We start from the raw sequence: 26,817 nt of genomic DNA, 5'->3' as shown, positions 1-26,817 counted from the left end.
TCACACTGTTGTGAGAGAATGAGAGCTTATGTGATGACTTACCATCACCAAAAAATTGTCACGCTGTCAGTTTTTCTTCCACCGAAAGTAATATCTTATCATAGGATATTTAGTGCATGAAGAATAGAATAAAGTTCCAAAACATGGAATCAATCAAAGCACAACTTTCTCTGTAAACCATTTCCTTTCCATCTTTACTCTTCTCTTTCCCACCATTCTCTTTCCCTCATAACAAACACTTCTCAAAACAAAGACAAGTACTTCACAAAAGCAAAAATGAGCTGCTGTTTTAGTCAAAAAAAATCCAATACTCTTTCCCCTACCAGGAACTCATCTTCTGAAGAATCTGAATCATCAACACAAGAATTAAAAAATGTAGAGCATGAAGTTTTGTTGTGCATACCAGGATGCGTAGTTCATCTGATGGAGGAGGGAGAGGCAGTGGAACTCGCCAATGGCGATTTCACGCTTCTTCGCGTATCTGATGAAAATATTCCTCTTGCTACTATTGCTAAAGTTGGAGATGAAGTTCAGTGGCCGTTGACAAAAGATGAGCCTGTGGTGAAGCTTGATGCTCTGCACTATCTGTTTTCACTGCCGATAAAAGATGGTGACCCTCTGAGCTATGGAGTGTCCTTCTCGGAACAGTATGGTGGCAGTTTGGGCTCGTTGGATTCAATCCTGCAAGAAAATTCGTGCTTTTCTAGCTCATCATCATCAACTCAGAATAAGAATTTGAATTGGAAGGAGTTCGCGCCAAGGATCGAAGATTATAACAATGTTTTGGCTAGAGCGATTGCAGGAGGGACTGGTCAGATTGTTAAGGGGATCTTCAAATGTAGCAATGGTTACACCAACCAGGTCTGTGTGTTTTCTGCTGCAAAAACAGAATATAAACTGATGCTTTTCGATACTAACATGCTGAAAATTGGAAACAATAAAAACTGTATAATGATTTTTATGTTGCAGGATAGTTTTTTTATATATATAAAAAAAAAACAAACGCTAAATCAAACGAAATTTGTGCTAATTTTACTTCTTTAATTAGTATTTGCAGTTTAACCAAGACCAAACAAGTTAAATTCAAAAACAATTTGGGAACCTAATACTATAGCTCAATTTCTTGTAGTTGATAGGATATGATAAAATTAGATCTTCTATCAAATACAGATTTAGTTCGTGTGTTGTTATTACCACATGGGGTCTTCAAAAAAATCTTCCTCTTTACTAGATGATGAAAATTTTATAATGTTAGATGTCATAATTTACATTGTAATTTTTTTTTTCAAAAGATAGTTTACACTGTAATTGTTACTCAAATGGTACTAAAAAGTGGAGGAAATACAGGTGCAAAAAGGAGGGGAAATGATTCTAACTCAAACAGTAGAGGAGAAAAATGGTGTCTGGGCAAAGGAAAGTAAGAGCAACAAAAGAACTGGTTCAACAAAGAACAGCAACAAAGTCAATAAAAGCATAAAGCGGTATGTCAAAAATTTCGTGTTTTCATTAGTAAGTATATTGTAGCTTCTTATACTATACTCTTGGAATATATCATATAGTGTGAGAAAGCTGACGAGGATGACAGAAAAGATGAGTAAAGCCATGCTCAATGGTGTTGGGATAGCCACCGGATCAGTGATCAAACCTGTGGTTCGATCCCAAGCAGGGAAGGCATTCCTTTCCATGGTTCCGGGACAGGTCGTCTTGGCATCACTTGATGCTGTCAGTAAGTAAAGCATGATTCTATGCATCCTTTTGGAAAATTTTATACCAAAACGCTTCATAATTTCCATTTCGTTTTTCAAAGAAGAGGATACGAGTTCACCACATTCTTCGTCTTGATACTACAGACAAGGTTTTCGACGCCGCTGAAGTAGCAGAAAAACAAGCCCTCTCCGCCACATCTGGTGCTGCTAAGAGAATGGTATCCAAAAGGTAATTAAAGTCCCTAAATGTATGCTGATTTTGCCTTCATTCAATTCCTAACAATGTCAAAATTTAAAAGTAAATCATCTACTATTCTTATTAAAGCTATTGATCAACATTATTACCAAAATCATTGCTCAGTTTTGTTGCCATTTGTCTTCTTTGCTTCTTCTCCAATTCTTCTTCCTATGCATTGAATTGTTTCCAATTTTCCACTGCCAATTACAATGAATTCTCTTGTTCATTAGCTAAAACAATTAATTCCCTTGTATGATTTCAATCTTTTGTCTAAAACTAATTTTTCGTCCTATGGTGATTCTTCAATCTCTAATTTATGCGCTATACATGAGCCACAGGTTCGGGGATAGTGCAGGGGAGGCAACAGAAGACGTGCTTGCCACTGCGGGGCATTGTGCTGGCATTGCTTGGAATGTCTTGAAGATACGAAAGGCCATCAATCCTGCCTCATCGGTCTCCGCAGGCGTGTTGAATACGGCTAAAAGTGTAAAATCTAAAAGTAAAAAATCTTAAGAGGCCCGGGAGGCTGGAGTGCATTTTGTGCGTCAGAAATCGGACAACATGGAACAATGCCCCTATGTTTAACTGTTTTGAGCATTTCTTTTCTATCAAGTGGCAAATGTATGAAACTATTAGTTACAATATATAGCCATCAGACACTTCTGGGGTATTTGGAAAATACTATGGAATTTGAATCATTTTATTTTATGATTTCAGAAATGTTATTTTAGTTACATGGAATTGGAATTAGAGAAAATTTAGTTTAAATTGATATTCTTCGCTTTCAAAGAAGCATATGTATATAAATGAAATAATCACACGGCTCATTGCATTAGCCATCCTGAACACAATTGGCTAGAGGCCGTTAATGTCATAAAATTATTTTTTTTCCCTATGCAATGCACCTATATTGGATTGCAGTTTGGGGTTGTGTTCATGCTTGATGTTAGGATTTGTCTCATATCGAATTCAGATGGAGAAATAAATGGATATATATAAACTGGGTGATAGTTCAACTTAACCGCTTAAACTTTTGAGTCGGCCCGCAAAGCTCCCGAAATTTGCATTCTTGTGCAAGTAAGCAACTAAATAAGATAAAATAAGCCCCCTATTTGAATTTTGGACTAATTAACCTGGGGGTGGGATGTCATGGGTGACATTTTTTCAAACTTGATATGGACATGATTTTTCAGCATTAAACGAAAGAAAATAATTTTAGAGCTGAATGATTGTGATATGTTCGATGCATTTATGTCGATCTCAAAAAAATGCATCTGACGATGTAAGTCCACACAATGTTTTACCTACTTTATTTTGAAGTGACTTAATTATAAAAGCAATATTTTAAAATAAAACTAAGGGATAATATCACTTACCTCTCTTAAGTTTAGACTTAATTACAGGCTGTATCTTTATGGTTTTCAATATTACACCGACAATATGACCGGAGTTAGGTTTTGTGAGAAATTCATATAAAAGTACAAAAATATCCTTTATTATTATATTAATATAGCAAGTTGTCAAATTTACCACAATACCAGACTTTTTACAGTGCACTACCATCACCAACAAACACCTTAAACTGTTTCAACCCTAACCCTCTTCCGTTTCTCTCACCTCAAAACCACCTTGCCTCCGTTGTTACCACTGTCTCAATATTAAACCCGTCATAGCCGCGCCCATTTTACACCCACCCGCCCCGCCTTTTGAAACCGTTTTGGACCAAGAGAGAAAACACCTCAAGACCAACTAACTTCTCAATTGGACGATGTGGAATCGATTTGTAGCAGCGGCAACAATCTGCCCCGTTGCGGTGATTTGAGGCAGCGCGACTATGGGGCTCCATGGATTCCGACGACCATGGTGTCCATCGATTCCGGCAGCGATATGCCGTGTGTTTGTGGAGGAACGACAGGATCGATTGCACCGGCAATTTGTAGCGGTGAGGTTAGAAGATTGGTTTTGTGTGCTGTAGCTGGTCACCAGAACTGCTGTTAGTGATCTCGCCGGGTACTGGAGAACTCTAGAATATCAATTGAACTGAAGCACACCGGTTTGTTTGCTAAAGCTCGACGTCGGTTTGGTCACTGTGGATTTCCGGTTTGAATGGTCTCTCCATGACCTTGAAGCTCTGTGCCAATTGGGTCCTCAAAATTATTTAGCAATCTCACTGAAGCTTGCTCTTTGCCGGTTGGGTCGCTGAAGCTGTTTGGTTTGTTGGGTCACTGAAACTCACCGGAACAGTGTATGTGCAGCTCTGTACTTTAGCCGCATTTTAGGGTCCTTCAATCCGGCAACAATGGAGTAATCAGTTGGGTCTTGAAGCAAGCTCACTAGAATTGTATATATCGGAAATGGGTTCATCTGTTCTTCTCATATTCTGTGCAAAGCCCAAAGACCGGAAGGATCTTTATGATGGAGCAATGTGACGAAGCTTTCAATTGGGTCTGGTGGCGGCAAAAACAAAGAAATCAAGGCAAAAAATTCTCAAAAACTCCGGTGAAACCAGGTTTGGCTTGGGGTTGTTTCTGGGCATAGTTAGATAGTGAAACCTAGGAGAGAGAACCAAAAGTAATGCAGAGGATCGGGTTCCATTACAGAGAGACTAGAGAGAAAATAAAGTGTGATTGAGGGGTATATGAATAATTTTTAATTCAAAAGTATGGGTGAAAATGTCTTTGCAACTATAAGAAGGGCAAATGTGACATTTCATTCTTAAAATTGGATGACGTCATCAAAAAAGTTATTAACCGGCGTTAATTTTGGACCGGGCGAAGTATTATGACAGAGCTAATCTTGAGGGAATGTAATTTTTAAAACTTTAAAGATATTGTTTGTAATAAGAGCTAATCTCGAAGAAAGTAAGTGATATTTTTCCTAAAACTAATTATATTCTTTCTAACAGCTTTTAAGAGGTTGATTGGTTCTAAGCATGAACATAAAATAGAATTGTATGGTCCACACCATTCTTGAAGTTGTAGGATGGAAAAGAGAGGAGATATTTTCCATCCTACAAGTTGTGGCGTGTCAACCAAAGCTTCCTCAGCATCTTTTTCTTGCAAAGTCACAACTTGTAGGATGGAAAAGAGAGGGAGATATTTTCCTATATACAATGACAGCTGAATTTGGTGAAAACACATAAATGTCTACTTTAATTTTGTCAAATTGGTGTGAACGCACATAAATGTCTACTTTGATTTTGTCTTTTAAAAAAAATATATGTTTGGCCTTGTAGACTGCATTTATTGGTGGTCCTACCTATACCGTTCAACTTTAATTATGATAAGGCTACAAAACAACCAAAGAGTCATGTCGGCTCGCACGACCTTTTTTTGTTTTTGGGTAAGTGAAATTGATTTTTTTTTTGAAGGAGTTATGACAGAAAACAGACTCCTTTAAAGTTGAAATTAATTAATAAACTTATTTAACTTTCAACAATATTAATGTATTGGATAGTAAACTTTGGTTGACTCGCTAAATAAGAAGAATAGAGCGAGTCTTATCATTTAATCAAATAGGTAATTGTCCAACCGGTACAAACCCAATTCAAAAAAGTTTGAAGGTTCGTATGTGTGAGTTTACTTAACTAAACCTCCTAAAAAAAATTTGAATATCATTGTCAAAATTATATGCTAATCCGTAAATTAATCAAATATTGCATACGACCAGTTTAACCCCTACTTCAAAAGTAGTAATCAAGTAAAAGACAGAGCCGTGAAAATTACAATATGAACTGTCACAAACTTATCTTAAATTAATTTATAAAACCAAAGTACGTACCCAAGTCCCAACATGCATTTATGCTTGTTTGAATGCTTGTTTGATCAGCTAGCGACAATCAACCTACCTAGAGAGAGAAACCGCCGAGGAAATATTCCGGTCACCGGAGACATTGAAGCGGCAGAGAGGACAGGAGGTGGGGAGAGAGACCCAGTTGGCAATACAAGTTGGATGGAAGAGATGGCCACATGGGACTTGTTTACCTGATTCAAACCCTTCCATGCAGATTGTACAAACTCCAGGTGCACTAACCGTAGGCATATCATGAGATGGTAAGGAGTTTGACTTTGGGACTTTGATCTTCTCATGATGAATACTTGAATTGTCCTCCATTGTCAAAGCTATGTCTAGATCAAACATTTCATCAATCGGAGAGTTCGTTGTGGCCTTAGATTCTTCTGGGGATACAGAAGCCATGTTTGTGCTTGTAGCCTTGTGTATATACAGAGAGAGAGAGAGAGAGAAGAAAGAGAGAGAGAGTTTTGTTGCCAAAATAGTTCCAGGGTGTGGGGCCTATAGGAGCAGATTGGAGATTGGTTATGTACGTAAATGCCCCTCTAGTTGGATTTATTAGACGGCGGGATGTGACCTTTGAGATTGTCGGTTCCAAGAAAAGAAATTTATTCATGCAAGTTAAATAGGTAACGGATAAAATAAAACAACTTAGGATCGAAAAATATATATATATATATATTAGACCATTTTTATAAAACTTTCTACTAGTGCTACCATTACCGACAATCAATGACTGGATTTCACGTGATATTGTGGTCCGAATTTAATGTTGGGTCAACTCATTGGATGAGTTTTGTATGGGTACAATTTTTGATCTGTTTTTTTGTATATAGGTTGTGAATCTTAATTAGTCTCTTGTAATCCGATATATAAGGACGCTTAGGAGGATTTGGAATAATTTATAATTTTTAATTTTACACATTGAAAGCTTTTGCTGAATCTTAACCGTAAACATAAACTATTACCGAATCACGTATAAATCTTTATGTTATTTACATGACGTGTTTACTTTTCTATCGTAATTTTTAATTCAACTTGAGTTCGTTGTGTTTCATGACAAGAGGTAATTTAGAATTGAACAAAAATTTGATAATTTATTTTATAATAGTAGTGATAGTGACAAGTCACAATGAAATAGATGTTAATGCATTAGGTGAGAGAAATTGAATTCACAATAAAACTGTCTTGATAAACAAACTCTATATAATAATTAAATTTTAAAAATGGTTTTATATTTGGCTGACAATTGGTGGATTTTAAAAACGAGACAAGCACAGAATATTTGACGTCATAAAATGTACCGACTCCAATGGTTAAATGAAAAGGCAAAAAAAGCACAACTTGTTAAATACAAATGCGCGCGTGTATCATATTTCCTATTACATTCCCGCTGAGTCGTCACCAAAGTTTAGGTAAGAAACATGTTGTTCTAAGAATTTAATTATGCAATTGTCACCCTGAGACCACAAACAAATTTGTAACCCTAATAAAGTGAAAACATTTTCTATCAATTCAGATTTAATACTCACCTTTACATTTGAATAACTGGATAAATGAAATTCTACATGTCCAAAATGAAAACAATTGTGGCTGTGGGCAAAATCATATTCACTGACAACATCAAATCTTGTGTCCGCTACATTTAGCTCTCCGGCATTTTCAATTGTCAAAACCATACCAAGTATTGCCACCAAAAAAAGAAAAAGAAAAAAAAGGTGATTAGAGATCTGTTATCAAACAGTGTTGAATTGTCGGGGTTTCTTCAGCTCCTTCAACGGATTCACCAAAGAGCTGCATCTCTTCATTCATCAGAAAAAGTCATAACACACAGACAATGATACTATCAATATACTCAAAAGAAAAGGATTAAATTTCCTTTTCTTCATCCACTACTATAATGTGCTGAGATATACATCGTTGCCGCTGCTACATATTATAACTGTTGTGGTTGCCATCGGCCGCAATCCACCACTAAGGAGAAATCTGTGAATGGCCTGGAGCAGCTGTAATATCATGGCAAGGTCCGGTTGGCAAGTCCCATAGATGCTGCAACTTCTCTAGAGGCAAAATCATCAGCTTGCTCCTATTCATTGCACAAACACATGGTCAGCAAAATGTAAAAAGTGGATATTAATGCCTCTAGGTTACAGTAGTAATAACAACAATAAAAATAAACTGTGCGCGCGCACGTACAAGTTACAGAGTAGACTCATTTCCATCACAGCTTTTTCTTAATTATCTACTACATTCCTTCTTAATGATCTAACTCCTACCACAACTGAGCAGATAGCCAGATATCCATACCTGAAGGCGATGCAACAGATACATCAAGAAGAGATGGACAAATACCTGCCAGATAATTTCTCATGGTTATAATGCAATTAAAAGTCTTTGGTTTAAAATTTCACACGAACATTTTCAAAAAGATAATCCTAACAATTAGATTTTTAATGATTGATCAATTGTTCTCACCAGGTAGAAAAGCAGAAGAACTCGAGCAATAGGATACCGCCAGAGAAATCTTGTGGCCCTGACAGCCCCAGAATCCAAAAGCTTTGCTGCCTTCTGCAACTGCATTAGCCAAGTTCGAATACATAATCAGAATAGAAGAAATGGAGGGCAACAACAGAGTGAACTAGGAAAGCAGAGATACCTGTATGCTTGCTCCAACCATATGGCGATGATACAAGGGGAGAGACCTGCAATTGCTGCTTCATGAGAAATAAATGAAATATTGGATATCTAATGTCACCCTTGATGATGGACCCAAAATTAGATTATTTGGTGCTATGCATACAAAGAAACGAGTGTTCATGTATGACATTAAATCTGCTTCTCAAAATGACTCCTCTTTTCACTTATTTAGCAACCAAAAGGAGATCCGCATATAATAATATTAATGGAAGTTCATGAAATAATTTTAGGACATTATAACACCATGTTGGCCTAAGATCAATTTATTACCCACACTTTTATCAGAAACTACAGTTAATTAATTCAATAGAAACTACTGACTCCAACTTATACCTTTGAACCTGTTCCCAAGTGGACTCTTACAGCAGCATCCGCATTACTTTTACAACTTAGCTATTCCGTTCTAACATCTTTTTTTATTCTTATTCTTTTTCTTTTTCTTTTTATTTTTTTCCTTGGCAAATAACCCCCAGACCTCTTGGGAGACTTGAACCCTCCACTTTTTGTTTCAAAAGGAGAGGAGATACCACTAGGCCACATGCATTGGTGGTTTCTAGCATCTTTAATTCAGTGACTCAAATTCTATATTTATATACTTCAATAAGATAAAAATTCTCCTTGAACCCCTCATTTATCCGTAGCTTGTATGAACCACAGGCTGAAATGAATTCATTACCCTAACTGCCTGATAATGTAAATTTAAATTATAAGGAAGGCAGCGCTCAAGTGATTTAGAAAACAAGGAACTATTGACAATCTATGTTGGCCAACACTTCTGCAACTTCAACTTACTGAACTAGCATGGGTTTTTCAGTTGTATTTTTGGGGGATTATCAAAGATTTCCTTGTGCATGCCATATGTTTCTCTATGTTTCAGTGATACAATCAAATCTTGGTTTCTCAGAATATTTAATGAAGTTCAACCATTTTAAAAGACCTAGATATGTGCAAAAGTTCTTCTTCTGAGAGTCCAAGAGAGCTTTCTGATGTGAAGTGTGAACACGTAGAAGCTCCAACGCTTCTCTTGATGGCACATCAGATACAACTCCAAGTTTTTTTCCCCCTTCACTTTGCTTTTTTCTTTTTCATAAGCAACATTCCAAAACCTTGACGTTATACAACAACTCACTCAGGCTGTTTCAAGTCAAATGTCATCTTAAGAAACTAAAAAATTAACTGTGCCTCAACATGCTAGAAGATATGCCGAAAATATCAAAGGAAGCATATGAAAATTCCTAATTTAAATAGAAAGAAAAAAAAAGAATATATACTCGAGGGATTTTATGTCAGTGTCTTCTTCCCAAGATGATGATGATGCACGACGAGAAACTCTGCTTCTTTCTGCTTCTACCTATTAAATTAAACAGTACTGAGAATTATTATTATTATTATTATTGGTAAGTGTAGTACTAAGATAATTTAGATTATAAGACACATAAGAAGAAGGAACTCTTTTGTAAAGATGAATGACATTAACAAATATGCAGAGAACAACTAAGACCATACCTGTGCTTCTTGAAGACGTTTTATCTCTTTCTCCACTTGAAACTCTGCAGCAGCTTTTTCACTAGCCATGGTTTCCAGTTGCGTTTGCTTATAATACTGAATTATATATGTTACACATATCATAAGTCACTATATGTTACTGCTTAACAATATGACCAAATCGGCGCTAACAAATTTTGAGTTTAACATACCAATAGATCAGTTAGTTCACGGTACCGTTGTTCTAGCTCCATATGTTCCTGTTCATCATCAGGAGAGGAGATGAAAAACACAAAGCAGAAACCAAGTGAATAAATTCAATTAAACTCGTGTAGTAACCTCTAAAATGATAGTGATAATGAACAGTAATGATTATTTTGGTACGAACAGAAGATGACACACAACGGTAAATGCCATACAAGAAACAAGATCATTTTCACAATCCATAAATCAATACAGGTCAAAAAGATAAATTCAGAAAACAGAAAGATGAATAATTCTTTGTTATATATGCAATTTACTCAATTGCTTTTCCAATTCACAATCATAATGATGTCTGTTGCTTTAGGATGTAGAATAGTTTGTTTCTACTGCCAAATCATCTATTACATAATTCCTATATTCTGAAAATCTTAATAAGGATAAGTTAAGCTGCATAATCTGAGCTCCTGTAGGAGCATGTCAGCAACAGATTATTGTTGCCTAATAACATTTGTGAGACACTTTGCTCTATGGAGTCAAGTGTACATTAAGTTCAAAATCAGTGGTAAAATAGGTTAAGACTAACAATTCTTGAGTTATATCGTATGCCTGTAACCCTAAGCTGATTTTGTTACGCAGAAAGAAGACCTATGATTGCATGCAAGAGACAGCTGAAGGCACTACAGGGACAAAAGAAAGGCCAAAAGAAAAAATTGATCAAGGCTGTAAGAAAGATATAGTGCCTTGTGCCTTGTGACTTGATGATTGATATGGCCCTACAGAGTGCAGAATTCCCAACAAGGGCTTTCTATAGTTCCCTGTTTCTCACTCCCACCAGTTAAGGCGTTGTTTAGTCGATTCTTTCTTCATACAGAATTTCCACACATCAAACTTTAACATGCACTGAAATAAACCGTAGCAAGCATGTAGTGCATGTATAAACATTATACAGAACACCTTAAAGGAGTTTAGCACCCTTAATATATGAAACGTAGCAATGACCAGAACAGAAGATACCACCAGATAATAATAATAATAATAATGAAAAAAAAAACAAAGAAAGAAAGGATAAGGCAGATGCTACTAACCTGGCGTGAATAATGCTCAGCATCTCTCTTCATGGCAGCCATTTCAACTCTCATTTTTTGAACTTCAGCCTACATAATAGATAATAGCAACTGATACTTAAATAGGTATTGACAAATTTTTCACAACATTACAGATATTTTCTTGACATTGAAACTTTGGGATCAATATCTCATTAAATTCTCTAGAATGATAACATTTCGACTCAACTCTTAGTAAACTACAAATACATGGAGGCAAATGCAAAAGAACCTTGCCTCCAAAGAAGAAAGCTTGCTCTCGGCATCTCTCTGACCTTGGCGTGCACGCTCCACTTCTTCCTGCCATGCCTGCATCTTAATATTCAGAAGCAATTAAACGAATATTAGGATGATTGAGAGTGATTTAGTATTACTCTAACTGCTAGAGGACTGAATTATTGTTGTACATATGTAAATACCCTATTTTATACCTACTTTTTGAGAATCCTTAAACTATTAAAAAACTAGCTTCAAGGTATCAAGCTCAGAGGGAAAAAAGTGGAGGATATACAAAAACAGGGAGAATGATCTATTTATTGTTAGAGACAAATTTTCTAGACAAAAAAAATAAATAAATAAATAAATATTAGGCAGGTAGAAACTCATAAAGTTGAGGGTAGGACCTTAAGAAAAAGCGAGCCTTCTAATTATGTTATCTTTTTCTAAAAAGAGGCTACTTTGCCTGCTCTTTATGGGGGTCACTTTACCATCTCTAAATGTTTGCAAGGGAGGGGTGAGGAAGGTAGTCATTCTGCTTACTCGTCTTCTTTATGCTTTCTGTCGTTTCAGTAATTAGCTTTGTTCTGTGAACTTCGAGGGATTCCTCATCCGTCCTCTTTGCATAATGCACTTTCTTCTAATGAGGTTTTTGGTTTTGGGTTTATTATCGAGAGAGAGAGAGAGATCCTTTCAGCTTTTCTCTTAATGGGTCTTCAAAACTATAGATTTTTTTTGTTAAAAATCCAATGTAACCTGTAGTTTGATTATATCTTAAATATGTGTACATATTTAGTAAAAATGCAAGTATTTGTATGTGGAAGATTGAATTTATAGGTAAAATAAACCAATTATATCCTTAGAAACTCATTTGGTATTTGTTAAAATAGAGGCATGTTGTCTGGGTTATAATATCCACCTGAATCACTTGATTTGCCTCGTCGGGAGACTTCTTTTGTACACGGCGAGCACGAGCTTCCATATCTTGTAGTTCTTGATTTAATGATGCACATTCAACCTGATGGCATATAATGACTTCTGTAACCAGAATGGTAAATAAACCTCCATATGGAAGAAAAAGACAATATTATAATCTACCTCAAGCAAGGCCACCTTCTGCTCAAGCTCTGTTGCCTTTGCAGTCCTCTCATCTGCTGTTCTCTAAACAAGGAAGCAAATGACAGAATTTAATGAAGATGAGAGAGATAAAAGTTACTGGAGAGAAAAAGAAAATATATTAGATGCACTAACAGAAAATCATTTCCTACAGAGTCTAAGCAACATGTTAACTCTATAGAAGTGTTAACACTAGGACGTATAAGTTATGGTAATCATACAATCCTTATGGATTCAGGACACTGAAATGTCCATAAAGAATTTGTGCCAATTTTCACACAGTAGCTCAAATTCAATAAGCATGCATTTACACACGGAAGCCTGCTATCTGATTCAAATCATGCTAGACAGCCCAAGCTTTAGCATGAGAATAACAAACCACACTAGGGAATAGCATTTTCACACATTCAAAACGTTTATTCAAGTTTCAAGAAAAATAGAGACTAAATTATGACATTTATTTTCTATGGTGTGATTATCATGTAATATTTTAGAAACAAGCCAAAAGATCAGAGGTCCTTAGAATACCTGGGTCCTGGCTAGGGCTGTGGATGCCTCAATAGCCCGCTGTTCCAATTCTACTTCCCTTTCCATAGTAGCCTGTTTATTCAGATGATTTATCACAGACAAGATGACACAACAACAAAACCAAACCAGAAAAGCAAACTAAGAAAGATAAAATGAAAAAGAATCAGAAATTAATTTTGTAGATACAAACCATCTTGGTAGCATTGTGTGCAGCACGCTCTTCTTCCGCTCTCCGTTCTGCAGAAGCCAGCTCCTCCCGCAGAGCCTGAGACAGGAAAGTTATATTATCAATTTTAAAAATTTATAAAATATAGTAAAGTTAGCTGCAAGGATATGCCAAGAGTCCAAATAAGTGGTTCCATGCATAAAAAGTGAACTTACTTGCATCATCCTCGTCTCTGTCAGTTCCCTGTGTCTCATCATAGACTCCATGTTTGCCTGAAGCGAAGTGACGGATAGATTAGGAGAGCCTCAATATTTGATGAATCTAAGTTAAATGCAAGAAAAGACTGATAGGGAAACTTGTATGAGTAAATTAACACGTGACCATACTGAAAGTAAAACAAAAGAAAGTGCTCCAAGATAGTTTGTTTCATTAGCCCAAAGCCCCCACCCCCACCACAAACAAACAAACAAAAAAAGATTTAAGTTTTGTCGTAATGACAGGCACCATCATCAAACTCTGCATAAAATTTAAGTCGGCATCCATCAATTCATACAGTTTGTAAATTTGAAGCCTCTGAAGCCTCCAATGAACTGTAAATCTTCTACTTGTGTTGCTACTTAAATTTAGACCAATAATTAAAACATGATTACAGCTATCCTGGACAGATTCCCAGTTTTTATATGGTTATTCTTAATATTCAACTTATCCTAAATTCTCAATCACAAAATACCAAACAAAAGCCAATTTCATTAGGTTTGAAGTATGAGACTCAAAAAGGGGTAGTATAGATAGAATGCTTTAATTTTGTACATCTATATCAGCATAATTGTCAGTATCTTGCAGTAGACACCATGATACATACAATGCTAGTTGTACATACACATTCCATTTACATGTATAGTACCTTGTCATTTTGCCAATTTATGAAATGGCAATAGCTCAGGAAAGATTTCTATCCTCTGTATCATAAGGCATGGTTCCAAAAATATAAATCTCAATCCAGGCCATTCAAAGATTTATGAGGGTTTCAGTGGTTTATTAAAATCGCTTGCAAATTGCGATCTCTTTTTTTTCCACAAAAGGAATCTCTTCCAATCTCGACACCTATGTTCAGTGGCGGAGCCAGAAATTTAAGGTTGGGGGGGCCGGGTTTGTACTATGTAATTAAAGTTAGAAATTTTTATACATCAATTGTAAATATTCTTACGTTTGAGCTTTTCAAAATATAGTTAAAAGAGTCCAAGTTGAAAAATTACTAAATTTCAAGGAGACAAACGAAATTTACTTTCAAAATTTTTATTTTGGGTCAATATGTAAGTGTTTTGAAAAAATGTGGGGTTGGGGGGGGGGGGGGGGGGGGGGGTGGGGGGGGGGGTTGAAATTTGTAATGAATTTTAGGGGCAATACATACCAAGTAATTCATATTTGAGGTATAAATAAAGTTTTCAGAAAAGTTTTTTTTTTTTTGGGGAGCGCCGGGGGGGGGGGGGGGGGGGGGTGGTGTTGGCGGGGTGGATGGCCCCTGCTGGCCCACCCCTGGCTCCGCCCCTGCCTATGTTCAACTCAACAAGTCTGTTCCAAACTGTTTGGGGTTGGCTACAATGAATTGTGTTTAGCTTTTTCGCTCTATCTAGGGCCATAACCTCAATCAAAAAACTTGTCATATTGTTCCTAACTATTGGCCTTCTCCTTCTCTTAGCATTACACTAAATTACGACCAAATCATCATTCAAATTCGATGCAGTTATTGACACTCGCTGAACACGGCCAAAACCACCTTAATCAACTCTCACTTGTTTTATCTCAAAACAGCATTACTTCAAACATGTCACGAGTGTGTAAGTTTCTGATCTTATCCTCTCTTTTTTTCTTGCCATCAGTTTGAAATATAAGCTGTTACGGGGTTACTCGACCAAGCCAAAACGGATACAGCCAAAGTGAATCCCGTTACAAACTAACATGAAAATCACTAAGGAGTCAGCTGGAGGCTAAAAGCAACGTAAGTCAACTCTTGAGGGACTTGGCAGAGTTGGCGCTATAATGGCTGAGTCAACCCTTTTAAGCTGGCACACTCAATTCAGCCCCTTTTTTTCTCATTCTCTCTCTTCCTCTAACAGCCCTCTCTCGTTAAATCTAGGACCAAACCACAACTTTCAACTAATTTATTGATTTTTATTTTTTGGGTTTTCTTTTTTAAACTTAAATCTACACGAAAGTGTTAATTGATTATTTATAAATTTCATTTATTTTGTGTTGATGACTCCTTTGACTCATTAATTTAGTAAAAAGCATAGATTACTAAGACTCTAATACCAACCTTGACTTAAAATTCATGCATAGATCATTAATTGTATTAAATTATCTTTAATTTTTTTAACAAAAATCACAAAAGTTCATTTAAGATGCAATAATACATATTCATTGGATTCTGTAGTAAAAAATGATATGTATCAATACATCTTCTGCCTTATGTAAGCATTTGAATATATATATATATATATATATATATATATATATAATATGTTAACCGCAGCGACCAATTCAGTTATATTTGCTTGACACAAGCCCATGTTTGTTACAGTGCATCAACGTCTAGCAACCATGCTTGTCACACATCCATCTTTGAATACTCCATTTATTATTTTATACATATACTAAAATATTTTGCACCACTTGTCAAGCATCCTTTTAGTTACTATGATCATATTGATCAATTTTGTGAGCCAAGACAAGTCATCATCACCTAAACACCTCCAAGCCTCAATAGAATATCATCAGGTCCTAAAGCTTTCCTGTCTTCATCTTAACACAGTTTTTACCTCATGTGCCTTTCCTCTATATTTTTTATCCAACAAGTTCTCAAAATAAGATCTTTACAACAAATAAATGGCATCAAAACCAGCAATTTGTGCAATACCTGATAAAGTTTGCATAGAAAATACACCAAGAAGTCAAAATATTTTCTCCTAATCAGGGAAATCTGAAAGTGGGGTAGTGCTCTAACAGTAACGAAAAAGAATGCATACTGTATAAGACGAGATAAAACTAAAAAGTAGAATGTCATTTAACATATTATGTTGTCAATAAGGTGACATACTTAAACTAAATAAAACCAACACATGATCTGTTGCAGACTAATGCAGATAATATTAATGATGCAGGCAGTGCAGTGTGAACAGGTCATGTAGAAAAAGTTACTTGGTGTGAAAGACTGCACTACAGGAATAGAAAGAACATGCATTGATGACTGAACTAGGGCATTAATAAACCTGCATTGATGCTAGACTTCCTTCAGATAAAGCAGCCTGTTTCTTCAGTGCATCCATAGAACTGACGAGTGCCTCAATTTCAGAGTTTTTTGCAGCCAAAGCCTCAGCCATATTTGACTCCACTCTTACCATTTCACTTTTGGATGCAGATAAATCTTCCCTCAGCTTCTTTATGCGAGCCTCAAGTGATGTACTCCGCTCTTTCTGGTATATGAAATTAACAAGTGAAATAACATTTCTTCATCAGTACACCTGATACAAGTGTTTTTAGTCTCACCTCTGCAACAAGAAGCTCCTCTAACTGTGCATTTTCAGATTTGACTTCTTGTAGACGGGATGAAAGTCCAGCACAAACCTGAATATCATTAACATAAAGCTCAATAAAGCATCCAAAACGCAGAAAAACTGAATCTTATTTCAAAGGGGGGGAAAAAAAAAACTGAACTCATCTTTCAGACTTTTAAATGACATGGAACTACGGACTAATAAATATTATGTTGTTTATGTTGTTGAACAGGCAAAAAGTTTATATCAAATATTTTCAGAAAAAAAAAAAACGAAGTTTAAGCTCTTTTATCGAGAAAGAAACTAGGACAAAGAAAAGAAAACTTAATCTTGTCAAGGAGGGGCAACAAGAGAATTATGCATATACACAAGCACAAATTAATTAGTCTGCTAATCCGATGGTTACCATACCCTAGCAAACCTTGTATTAAAAGTCACATTCCCAAACATGGAACACTCATTCCAAAATACTAAATTTAGCTCCGAAAAAATTCTTATTTCTCCCTTGCTCCCTTGCTTTTCTTTTAAAGGGAGAATAATAAAAAATGACCAGATATCATATGTTTTGGCTACTATATTTTCATTACTAATTCTAACTTTTTATCTCTAGGTTAGTTCAGTGATTTTACAAGTTTTATCCAAATCTCATATGTTTCTGCTAATATATTTTCAGCACTAATTCTAATTTTTTATCTCTAGGTTAGAACAAAAACACTCTCATGACTAAATCACTCTATTACATTCCTACTATCTCACTGGATGAGTCCACACCCAATTGTAACACATTTATGGTACGTGCTCTCATGACTAAATCACTCTTATCACATTCCAACAATCTCACTAGTAAGTCCACACCCAGTTGTAACAAATTAATGGTACGTGGTGTACCCTGTTCCCCTTTGCATTCCGCATACAATCCACAAACTGCATTCGAGGTAAAATTGGCAATACCATTCTTGCACACATACTCGCACAAAAGAAACCAGGAATGTTAAAAATGATTATTCTCATGACAAAAAATAATGCCATGGGCTTTAAAATTAGTGAGGTGCTCATGCCGGTGGCATTGAGCCTGACATCCATATGAACTCTCATGAAAACATTTTACGTGAATAATACACAGTGGGTAACAGAAAATCATAACATAATTAAGCACAAATGTTTATACTGCTATATAATTACTATTCCATTTAAATTATTTATTAGTTTAGATGTAACACCAGAAATTGATTTTGACATACCTCATGGTACCCTTAACAATGCAACACATATTATAGCCTAGGTAACTAAATGTAACAAGGTAGGTGGTAGTTTAGTTGAAATATTGTTGATCGGTCAGAAAGAAGACAAGTACTTGGGTCTGACAATTCAGTTGATGTTTACAAGGCTTTTATCAAGGTCAGGAATGCTGAAAAAACAAAAACTGCAACTTCCTAACACCAAAAATCCTTCAATAGGAAGATATTTGCAGGAAAAACTTCTGAGGGAAAAGAATCAAAAGACATGATGGGGTCAGGACCGGAACTCTAGGCTCTGATAGAGGGTTAGAGCAAGGTTGAGATCTAGACCTAGAGGAAGCTGAACAGACCCATTGGTGGTACATTTAATGTAACACTAGCATAAAGTGCCAATCAATCCATCGTGCTATTCATAACAATCATTCAATCAAAAGGAAATTAAAGAAAAATAAGCTGGCACAATCGATACCAAGATTTTTACGTGAAAAACTAAATGAAAAAACCACTGAACCTAATCCAGTCAGGTCAAAAATCCAGTATTAGAAAGATATTTCCACATTAGTTTAAAGTTCGCATCCCCTAGAACTCCTAGTTAACTATTGGCAGACTGATCCACCAAACTCAAGCACAAAATTTCCAGGCACAGAGTCTGGTCCATCGACAGACTTCGCTCCTCATGAATATGCTCCTTCAATAATAATTCTGATCTCCAGACTAGTCATCCTGGTAGAGAACAGGTGGCAGCAAGTAGAGGACAGTGGCAGCAACCTTTTAAAGTATATAAAAGGCATGGCAAGGAGGGTTCTAAGGCTCAAACCTTAATTTGGCACATGCTAGACAATGGGGGGTCCACTTGGAGTCTTGCATAATTAGGGGGTTTGGTGAAATTGCATTGTTTTGGTAAATTGCATCAATTAAGTTATTTGTTACTTTATTAAGCTAGAGTCAACTTTTGATTACCTCCTTTGTAGGGTAATCCAAGGGTCATCTTTTATTATACAAAGGATACTGTGTAATTACGATTACTCAATCAAGGAATTATAAAAAATATCTTTGAGATTTCTTTGTGAGTGATTCACAAATTATGAGGGTGTGAGGCCTTCTCTAGGCGTGATGCCTAGGCCCTATTGGTGTGATTTCAATAGGTTTTTGTTGTTTTCAATCCTTTCTCTCTACCAATCTGTTTATTTGAATTTCCAGCCACTTCTCCTTTGTTATTCTACATTTCTACAATCGAACCTCCAAACTTCAGCCCTAATTCTTGGACTTTCAGCCTCTGAATTATTTAGTTCTTAACTATTTAAGGCTTCTCCCTTGTCCTACATCAGTTTTTGGTATCAGAGCCTAAGTAGGATCGAGAAACAAAAGATTGGATAGTAATCAAGAGATTGAGTTGTTGTCACATATAGTGGAACAACTTCTTTTTTTTTTATAAGTAAGTCAAATATATAAAAACCGCTCAAAAGGGGAGCGGATCCCAAACATACAAAAAGGCCAAACAAAAAACAACTCAAGCCTTCAAAGAGGCTAAAAAGAGAACAATCTCCTCAATCGATCTATAATCTCTCCCCGAAACCCAACAAAAAAGAGTGGAAATAATGGAGAACTTAGGCATAGCAATAGGCTTCTCCTTTCTGTCAAAATATCTTTTATTCCTCTCAAGCCAAATGCACCACCAAATACAGAGAGGCGTAGCCCTCCAAGCATCCCGAATGAGAGCCCCAGCTGAGAAACCTCTCCAAGCCTCAATCAATCCTCTAGAGGAACAAGGCATAACCCAAGGAACCCCAAACAAACCAAGCATCAAATCCCAACAAGCTCTAGCCGTGTTGCAATGTAACAAAAGGTGATCAACTGTCTCCTCATCGCAAAGGCACAAGGAACAACGATTGACCACCACCTGATTCCTCCTCAAATTATCCTCTGAATGCTCAATGCGATCAGATAGGAGCTCGAATTTCGCGGCCTTTTAACAAATCGGTAGCCCTTGAAGAAGGATCTGCCTTTGGTACTAATGATGGCAGAAATCGTGAGCAACAACAGCCTTTGAACTCTCAGCAAAGGTGTAATTTGAAGGCTGATCCACCACTACCTCCCATGTTGGAGTTTCCAAGAAATCCATTAGAAGTGAATCATCATGAACGACATGATGCCGCTAGAGATATTCCAAATAAGTCAAGTGATGAAACGTGCAGCACACCGACAACCACCATGCTGCCAAATGGTGGATCAAATGCATCTTTCTATAACATAGCTCATTCTGAAGGAAAGAGTATGATGGCTAGTAAGGATCATGAAAACCTGCTTGATGATGAGACTTGCAACACTGATCATGTGAAAGATGTTGGAGAGAATGTTTACTCCATCTCCACTGTGACACGCATCCTTGAAGACCCTAAAGTTGCTGGCAAGGATGGGCAGCAGACATCTAATTTTCAGATGCAAGTTCGTCGTGGAAAGTTGAAACAAAGCTCGAAAGCTCATTATTGATGGCGGAAGTTGCGTGAATGTTGTGTCCACAGCCACAGTTGAGTCCCTCGAGCCTTCGATCCAACCACATCCACAAACATTCAAAGTGGCTTGGATAGATAGTACTTCTACTCTGAATCGGCCAAAAGATGTGGCTATTGGAGTAGATACTTGGTGTAAATTAGTGGGACCTGCAAAGAAATGGGAGCATGCTTGTGCCAAGAAGCAACAGAAGCTGGTTCAAACATCCACTAACTTGGTAGACGAGGTCTGGAAAAACCAACTGCCAGAAGAAACTAATCCTGTAAGTGATAAGCTAAAGGGGTCTTGCGCCTCAAAAGAGCATTTTAGAGGGTTAAGTTTTCCTACTATTTCCTCAGTTGGTCCTAATGCAGCAATTATGCATTATAAACCAGAGGAGAAAATATGTTTAGAACTTGATCCAAACAGCATTTGTCTATTCGATTCGGGAGTACAGTACCTAGATGGAACCAACTGGGATGCTCTTTCTGTTCTTGCTTGAATACATTCGTCGAAGGATAGCCTTGATTTTTGACATGGTACTGGCCATGGAGTTGGTATCAGAGGTGATGGGTCAGATGCTGATTTTGTTCTTGGGTTGCCTAGAACTAGTCGAGGACATGATGCTATAATCATTGTTTTGGATTGTTTTTCGGAAAAGGCACATTTCCTTCTATGTTCTAAGACCTACAATGCTATCCACAATGCCAAACCTTTTTTTCAAGAAGTTGTCCGACTTCATGGGTTGCACAACACTATTGTTTCTGTTCGAGCTCTGAGGTTTATGCGTTGTTTTTGGTGCAAATTATGGAAAATGCTGAATACAAGGCTGAAATTTTCTTACTCTTTTCACCCTTATGAGCAATTTCATCCCTTTAACTCGTCGGAGCCGAGTTTTGCCAAGCTGGAGAGAAATGGTAGAGAACAGGTGGCAGCAAGTAGAGAACAGTGGCAGCAACCTTTTAAAGTATATAAAAGGCGTGGCAAGGAGGGTTCTAAGGCTCAAACCTTAATTTGGCACATGCTAGACGACGGGGGGTCCACTTGGAGTCTTGCATAATTAGGGGGTTTGGTCAAATTGTATTATTTTGGTAATTGCATCAATTATGGTGAAATTGCATCAATTAGATTAAATTGCATCAATTAAGTTATTCGTTACTTTATTAAGCTAGAGTCAACTTTTGTAAGATTATATGTAATTCTGATTACTCAATCAAGGAATGAATAAAAAATATCTTTGAGATTTCTTTGTGAGTGATTCACAAATTATGAGGGTGTGAGGCCTTCTCTAGGTGTGATGCCTAGGCCTTCTCTAGGTGTGATGCCTAGGCCCTATTGGTGTGATTCCAATAGGTTTTTGTTGTTTTCAATCCTCTCTCTCTACCAATCTGTTTATTTGAATTTCCAGCCACTTCTCCTTTGTTTTTCTATTTCTACAATCGAACCTCCAAATTTCAGCCCTAGATCTTTGGACTTTCAGCCTCTGAATTCTTTAGTTCTTAACTATTTAAGACTTCTCCCTTGTCCTACATCACGTCCACTTCAATCTTGGTTGATTGATTGTTTGTTTGTGTTCAACTCTTTAGTGCAATTCCGCAGCAGTTTAGATGTCAGCACTCATATACTACACTCAGCAATCTAATGCAATGTAATTGAAGAATGCTAAAGAAAAATATATCTACACTCGATTTTCCTTACAAACTCTCTAGCTTGTGTGTTTCTATGTGTCTCTAAGTTTTCTGATAAAATAAGGTATTTAGATTATTAACATAGATGCGTTTTAGATTAAATCATTAAATATAGTCCTATCAGCCATTTGTACTTGCATTGCATTTTGCATGTGATTCATTGCTTAAACTTTAATTTAGGCAACAAGCCACTTATTCTATAATGAAAGACGAGTTTTTATGCTGCTGGTAGTTTACATCAGCAATAATGATAAAGGTACGAATTATACTAGATTCTTAATTTCTTACCCGAGCCAACCTTGCCTCTTTTGACTGACCAGTAGATATTGCACCTTTAATGAGTCCTTGAGCCTGCAAAACAACAAAAGGAAGTCAATGAAGAACCTTATATGCCTAGCATTTAGGAATACTCAACATCAGAAGTGACAAAGTATGTCAAGATGTTCTACCCTACTGATATGTTACCTCATCAAGCTGATCTTGTACTTTCACTGGAAAAATATCCGTTTTTTGTTCATATTGCTTCTTTTGATTGGAAAGAGGTTCAGCCATGAGATTAGCATCTTTCAGTTCTGACTCAACATTACCAGGTGTTTCAGCAATTACAGATTGAGATCTCTCTTCATCAATCTTTACAGGAGCACTTGCATCTTCCAACTTGATAACTTGGCCAGAATCAACTGCAGGATCTTCACCAACAACCTTATCACCTTTGGCAAGTGGTGAAGAATGACTCTCCTCGTGAACATCCGAAGCTTGCTTATCAACTGATTTGCCATTTGACGATGAAGTAATGGCTTCCACATTACTAACAGTTGCTGGCACTTTTGCATGATCATCGTCATGCTTCACCCCGTCGTTCGAGAAATTTAAAGGTAAAGGAGAGCCTAATATGGACCCATCTTTATGAAGATTGTTCGGCTCCTCGTTTCTACTTTGAGAAGTATAATTACTTGGAGAAGCCCCATCAGTTTCAATTGACATAGCAGTCATATCTTTATCAGAAACTAGGCCCAACTTTGTTGTCTCAAAGGTAGTTTCATCCCGTGCAGCATTGATTGTTTTAGGAGTTTCGTTGGAGGAAAGTCTCTTTTGAGTCTACAAATGACCTAATTGTTAGATAAACCACACAATTCAAATTGTCTGTGACAAAAATATATTCAAGAAATATTTATAAGCTAGAAAACAACGAAAATACCTTTGTCTTTAGCCTTGTCCTCTTTTCTTGAGATCCATGCCCATTAGAAGCTTAAATTGAAAGGCAAAAGAAAAAGAAGAAATATTAACAATATATGCCAGTTATTGGTATCTTTAGGAAAGCAGACAAGAACTGTCTATGGCTGGGTAATACTAACAAATCACCTTAACCTCGTTGTCGAACTTATACATCATATTAATATTCATTTATATTCTCATATTGCATATAACATTAAGATGTAGTAATTGGTATATCCGGCCTATGACATTTTTGTCCTAGCTGATAGTCGAAGATGGTGCAGTAACCAGATATCAAAGCATTGCTTTTAGATTGATTTGCCTGTAATGAAGCTTTTGAAGAACTGATATTCGTACCTGTTGGCAGAAAATTAGTCTCCTCATCCGGCTTGTCACCAACAACACTCTTTGCTCTTCGATCTACAGTTTCAAATAAATCTGTTGCAACACAGTTGCAGACTATTCAGTTCTTAACGAGTATGCGTACACAAAAATAGTTGAATGTGTATGAGTATGAGCATGCATGTATATAGATATACAAATTAATTAATTAATCATAACAAGTAATGTTTACACATATATTAACTCAATGCTTCTTTTAGAGAGAGAGAGAGAGAGAGAGATTATGTATGACTACAACATTAAATATGCAAATACAAGTAATTCAAAACAGAAGTAATATGGTGTAGTTAGTCACCAGCAGTTACCATCAAGGCATCAACAAATTATAAGGCCCAAAAGAGCGTCACCATCTAACAGAAGTTAAAAGAAATTCTGAAAGAAAACGTCTGAACCCAGTGATGCCCTGCCAACGCAGGATGCAAAGAGGGGAAGACTGAAGACAAACCTAAATTTTTTTTTTTTTTGGTAGGTTATTTACAGAAATTCTATTGTAATATATGTCTAATAGAGGTTGAATAGACTTTTTTTTTTTTGTATTAAAAAAATAAATAAAAAAATAAATAAAAAATAAAAATAAAAATAATCAATAAAAATTTATCAGTGTTTTGCCTGTGTATATAAAAGTAGAAAGCAATAAAAAAGGTTTGCCTCTGTTTAAATTTTAATAGGAGGAATTGAGACAAGCTTGGAGTGTCAAATCAACAAAACTGGCCCGCACATTCTTTTCGCTAATTGAAGAATACTAGACAAATTTGACAAGCTTTAAAATTACATTGAGATTGTCTACAATATGATGAGGTCTGATTTGCAATAAGGATGGTATAGACAAAATAAAGAAAAGAAATCCCAACAATTTATGTATTTCACTTGGGATTACCACAAATCTGACCCGTGCACCATTCTACAACTACTTAGTCAATTGAGCAGTGAACTCCTACAATGCAGGACACTAGTAGTACATGAAAACTCTTCCAGCTCTTTTATGTTTTTCATTATTATTATTTATTTATTTATTCATTCATTTGAATTTTGTTGTGGAGGGGGGAACTATAACGATATTAAGACAAAATCTGAATCCTTTTTTCTAGCTAAGAAGAAAGTTGAGCTTTTAAGAGAAGTTTTGCATTAACAAACACATCATGAATCAAACATCCCATTTAAGTACACTGAAATAAGCCCGGTGATATCACAGTCTCACTCAAAATAAGTGGCACAGTACGTGCCCTTCCCATTTCATGTCTCAAAGCAATCCATCTTTAGGCAACATTGCTGCTCTCAATCATTCACATGTTAGCATGACCAGGATTTTAAACCATTTTCTACATCCAAAAAAGTTAACCAAATGAAACCAATCTTAGACAGTGCACAATATCCAACAAGCCAAAAATTAATCTTCCTCCTCCTCTTCATTGTTCTTGGAGACATCACAATAATCTCAACCCACGTTTAGTGTCAGAACTCTCATGACATCCAAAAAACAAAGCTGAGCCAGATCTAGCTGATACTTTAAACCATGATTCTGAAATCCATCGACTATGCGCGTGAGCTAATACATTTAGATTCTCTATTTGCTCATATAAAATTAACTACCTAGTTGCCAGATTATCAGCTAAACACAAAATTTTCAAATGTAGCTATAACCTTAAAAGTTAATCGAGATTAAACACCTCAAATGTCGTTCCTAACAAAGATCCATCCTTTAATGTTCATACCACACTATCAAATCAGATATTCCACACGAAAAATATAATTTAAATAAAAAATATACAAAATTCGCATACATTTTTAACACACGCCACTTCAGATCAGACGTCATATACATCAAACACAGAAATGCGCAAAAATAAAAATTAAAAAACATACATATAATACTGTGTGTGTATGGATAGAGAGATAAGATTCGTGATTCATGCCTTCAGCGAGGTTGAGGAAATAAGACATTGAACGCGAAGCTTGGGCTTGAAATCAGTGATGCCCTAAGAGAGATCAAACAATCAATCAATCAATGGAGTTTCTTGAAATGAAGACACCAAATATCAATTGCTTCAATGAAATGCTTGAGAATTTGATAGATCTCTCTGTAAGAGATCGATAAATCAACTGTTGTTTTGTATACAAATTATACAATCACCGGATCACATAGAAATTATACAAATTTCTCTCCTCTCGTTAGTTAAAGGGCACAAGTTAGCAGCAGCAAGGAAAGCGGAATTGTTCGCGTGCGATCAAAGCTATCCTATCAATGTATGGTACGGTCATCGTGACCGTTTGTTAGGGATATCTCATAATGGATGGTTCGATAAGCTCGATCGTTTCAATGATCAGATCTATGTTGTGTGGCCTGTTGCTAAGGGTGGCAAAAACTCGTACCCGGCGGGTCCCCCCCCATCCTCCCCTGTTATGGCGGATTTGGGGGTTCATTTATGTAAGTGAGAAGGGAATGGAGATTATATTTGAAACCTCGGCAATGCCGGGGGAGGGCGCCCCCGCCCCATTTATAATGCATTTTTACAAAACTACCCTTACATGTTACAAAATATTACTAAATTATATAACTATATATGTAATATATTCACTTCTGAAACCCTAGATCTATTCCCTCGCAGCATAGTCATCGTTAGAATAATGTTATTTGTTTTGATTGATCATGTTAAAAATTTTCAGACTATTCCAAAAAATGTTATATGTGGTTTTGCTATAAGTTTGATCGGGTTGAAATGATATGTTTTAAATTGTTATAATTGTGCTGAAGTTTTATTAAATTATTAAGTTGAAAAATATTATAGTTGTGTTGATTTTGGGCGGAGACGAGGGCTAATGTGGAGGGGTGGGGCGGGGACGGGGGAGGGAATTGAAATTTAAACGAGTATCGGGGCGGGGACGGGGGTAAAAAATTTGACCAGGGATGGGGATGGGGAATGAGATCCCCGCCCCATTGCCATCCGTACCTGTTGTTGTGGGTGATAGAATTTGTGGAAA

At 36.5% G+C, this 26,817-nt stretch overlaps 3 protein-coding genes across 6 annotated transcripts; 1 reads left to right on the top strand and 2 right to left on the bottom strand.

Moving 5' to 3' along the window:
• Window positions 1-123: 123 nt before the first annotated feature.
• On the top strand, window positions 124-2,712 carry LOC132279847 (senescence/dehydration-associated protein At4g35985, chloroplastic-like). Its single transcript, XM_059781900.1, has 5 exons — window positions 124-861; window positions 1,348-1,481; window positions 1,560-1,726; window positions 1,851-1,935; window positions 2,283-2,712. The coding sequence occupies exons 1-5, from the start codon at window positions 277-279 to the stop codon at window positions 2,455-2,457; spliced, it is 1,146 nt and encodes a 381-aa protein (XP_059637883.1). The 5' UTR covers window positions 124-276; the 3' UTR covers window positions 2,458-2,712.
• A 3,075-nt stretch (window positions 2,713-5,787) lies between these two features.
• On the bottom strand, window positions 5,788-6,141 carry LOC132278088 (uncharacterized). The gene has a single exon (XM_059779914.1). It carries the CDS (start codon window positions 6,139-6,141, stop codon window positions 5,788-5,790), a length of 354 nt encoding a protein of 117 aa, XP_059635897.1.
• A 1,072-nt stretch (window positions 6,142-7,213) lies between these two features.
• On the bottom strand, window positions 7,214-26,112 carry LOC132279846 (golgin candidate 1). 4 transcript variants are annotated; one of them, XM_059781897.1, is made up of 21 exons: window positions 25,752-26,112; window positions 23,794-23,874; window positions 23,420-23,469; window positions 22,687-23,319; window positions 22,510-22,572; window positions 16,798-16,875; window positions 16,521-16,724; window positions 13,467-13,523; window positions 13,276-13,350; window positions 13,086-13,157; window positions 12,540-12,602; window positions 12,361-12,459; window positions 11,463-11,534; window positions 11,208-11,276; window positions 10,131-10,178; window positions 9,940-10,035; window positions 9,705-9,784; window positions 8,393-8,447; window positions 8,212-8,310; window positions 8,044-8,088; window positions 7,214-7,822 (listed from the first exon to the last, which is right to left on the bottom strand). In XM_059781897.1, the coding sequence occupies exons 1-21, from the start codon at window positions 25,777-25,779 to the stop codon at window positions 7,751-7,753; spliced, it is 2,139 nt and encodes a 712-aa protein (XP_059637880.1). In that variant the 5' UTR covers window positions 25,780-26,112; the 3' UTR covers window positions 7,214-7,750. The 4 variants fall into 4 exon arrangements, with proteins under 4 accessions (XP_059637880.1, XP_059637879.1, XP_059637881.1 ...); XM_059781896.1 differs by having other exon boundaries at window positions 11,463-11,540; window positions 25,752-26,109; XM_059781898.1 differs by having other exon boundaries at window positions 8,393-8,438; window positions 11,463-11,540; window positions 25,752-26,107.
• Window positions 26,113-26,817: the final 705 nt, after the last annotated feature.

The sequence above is a fragment of the Cornus florida genome, unplaced genomic scaffold (assembly GCF_030987335.1).
Source record: "Cornus florida cultivar Cherokee Brave unplaced genomic scaffold, ASM3098733v1 CherokeeBrave_3.0.0_Hap2_Chr10, whole genome shotgun sequence".
In the NCBI taxonomy this organism is placed as follows: Eukaryota; Viridiplantae; Streptophyta; class Magnoliopsida; order Cornales; family Cornaceae; genus Cornus; species Cornus florida.
This window is presented reverse-complemented; position numbering and strand designations above follow the sequence as displayed.

What these genes read in the sequence shown, in the direction of transcription:
- LOC132279847 (XM_059781900.1), top strand. Translation starts at nt 277, where the DNA reads ATGAGCTGCTGTTTTAGTCAAAAAAAATCCAATACTCTTTCCCCTACC. An exon ending in GTCAATAAAAGCATAAAGCG is followed by an intron (nt 1,482 to 1,559) that starts GTATGTCAAAAA and finishes TATATCATATAG; the next exon opens with TGTGAGAAAGCTGACGAGGA. An exon ending in GGCATCACTTGATGCTGTCA is followed by an intron (nt 1,727 to 1,850) that starts GTAAGTAAAGCA and finishes TTGATACTACAG; the next exon opens with ACAAGGTTTTCGACGCCGCT.
- LOC132278088 (XM_059779914.1), bottom strand. Translation starts at nt 6,141, where the DNA reads ATGGCTTCTGTATCCCCAGAAGAATCTAAGGCCACAACGAACTCTCCG.
- LOC132279846 (XM_059781896.1), bottom strand. Translation starts at nt 25,779, where the DNA reads ATGTCTTATTTCCTCAACCTCGCTGAAG. An exon ending in GACTAATTTTCTGCCAACAG is followed by an intron (nt 23,470 to 23,793) that starts GTACGAATATCA and finishes TTTCAATTTAAG; the next exon opens with CTTCTAATGGGCATGGATCT. An exon ending in ACTGACATAAAATCCCTCGA is followed by an intron (nt 8,448 to 9,704) that starts GTATATATTCTT and finishes CTCATGAAGCAG; the next exon opens with CAATTGCAGGTCTCTCCCCT.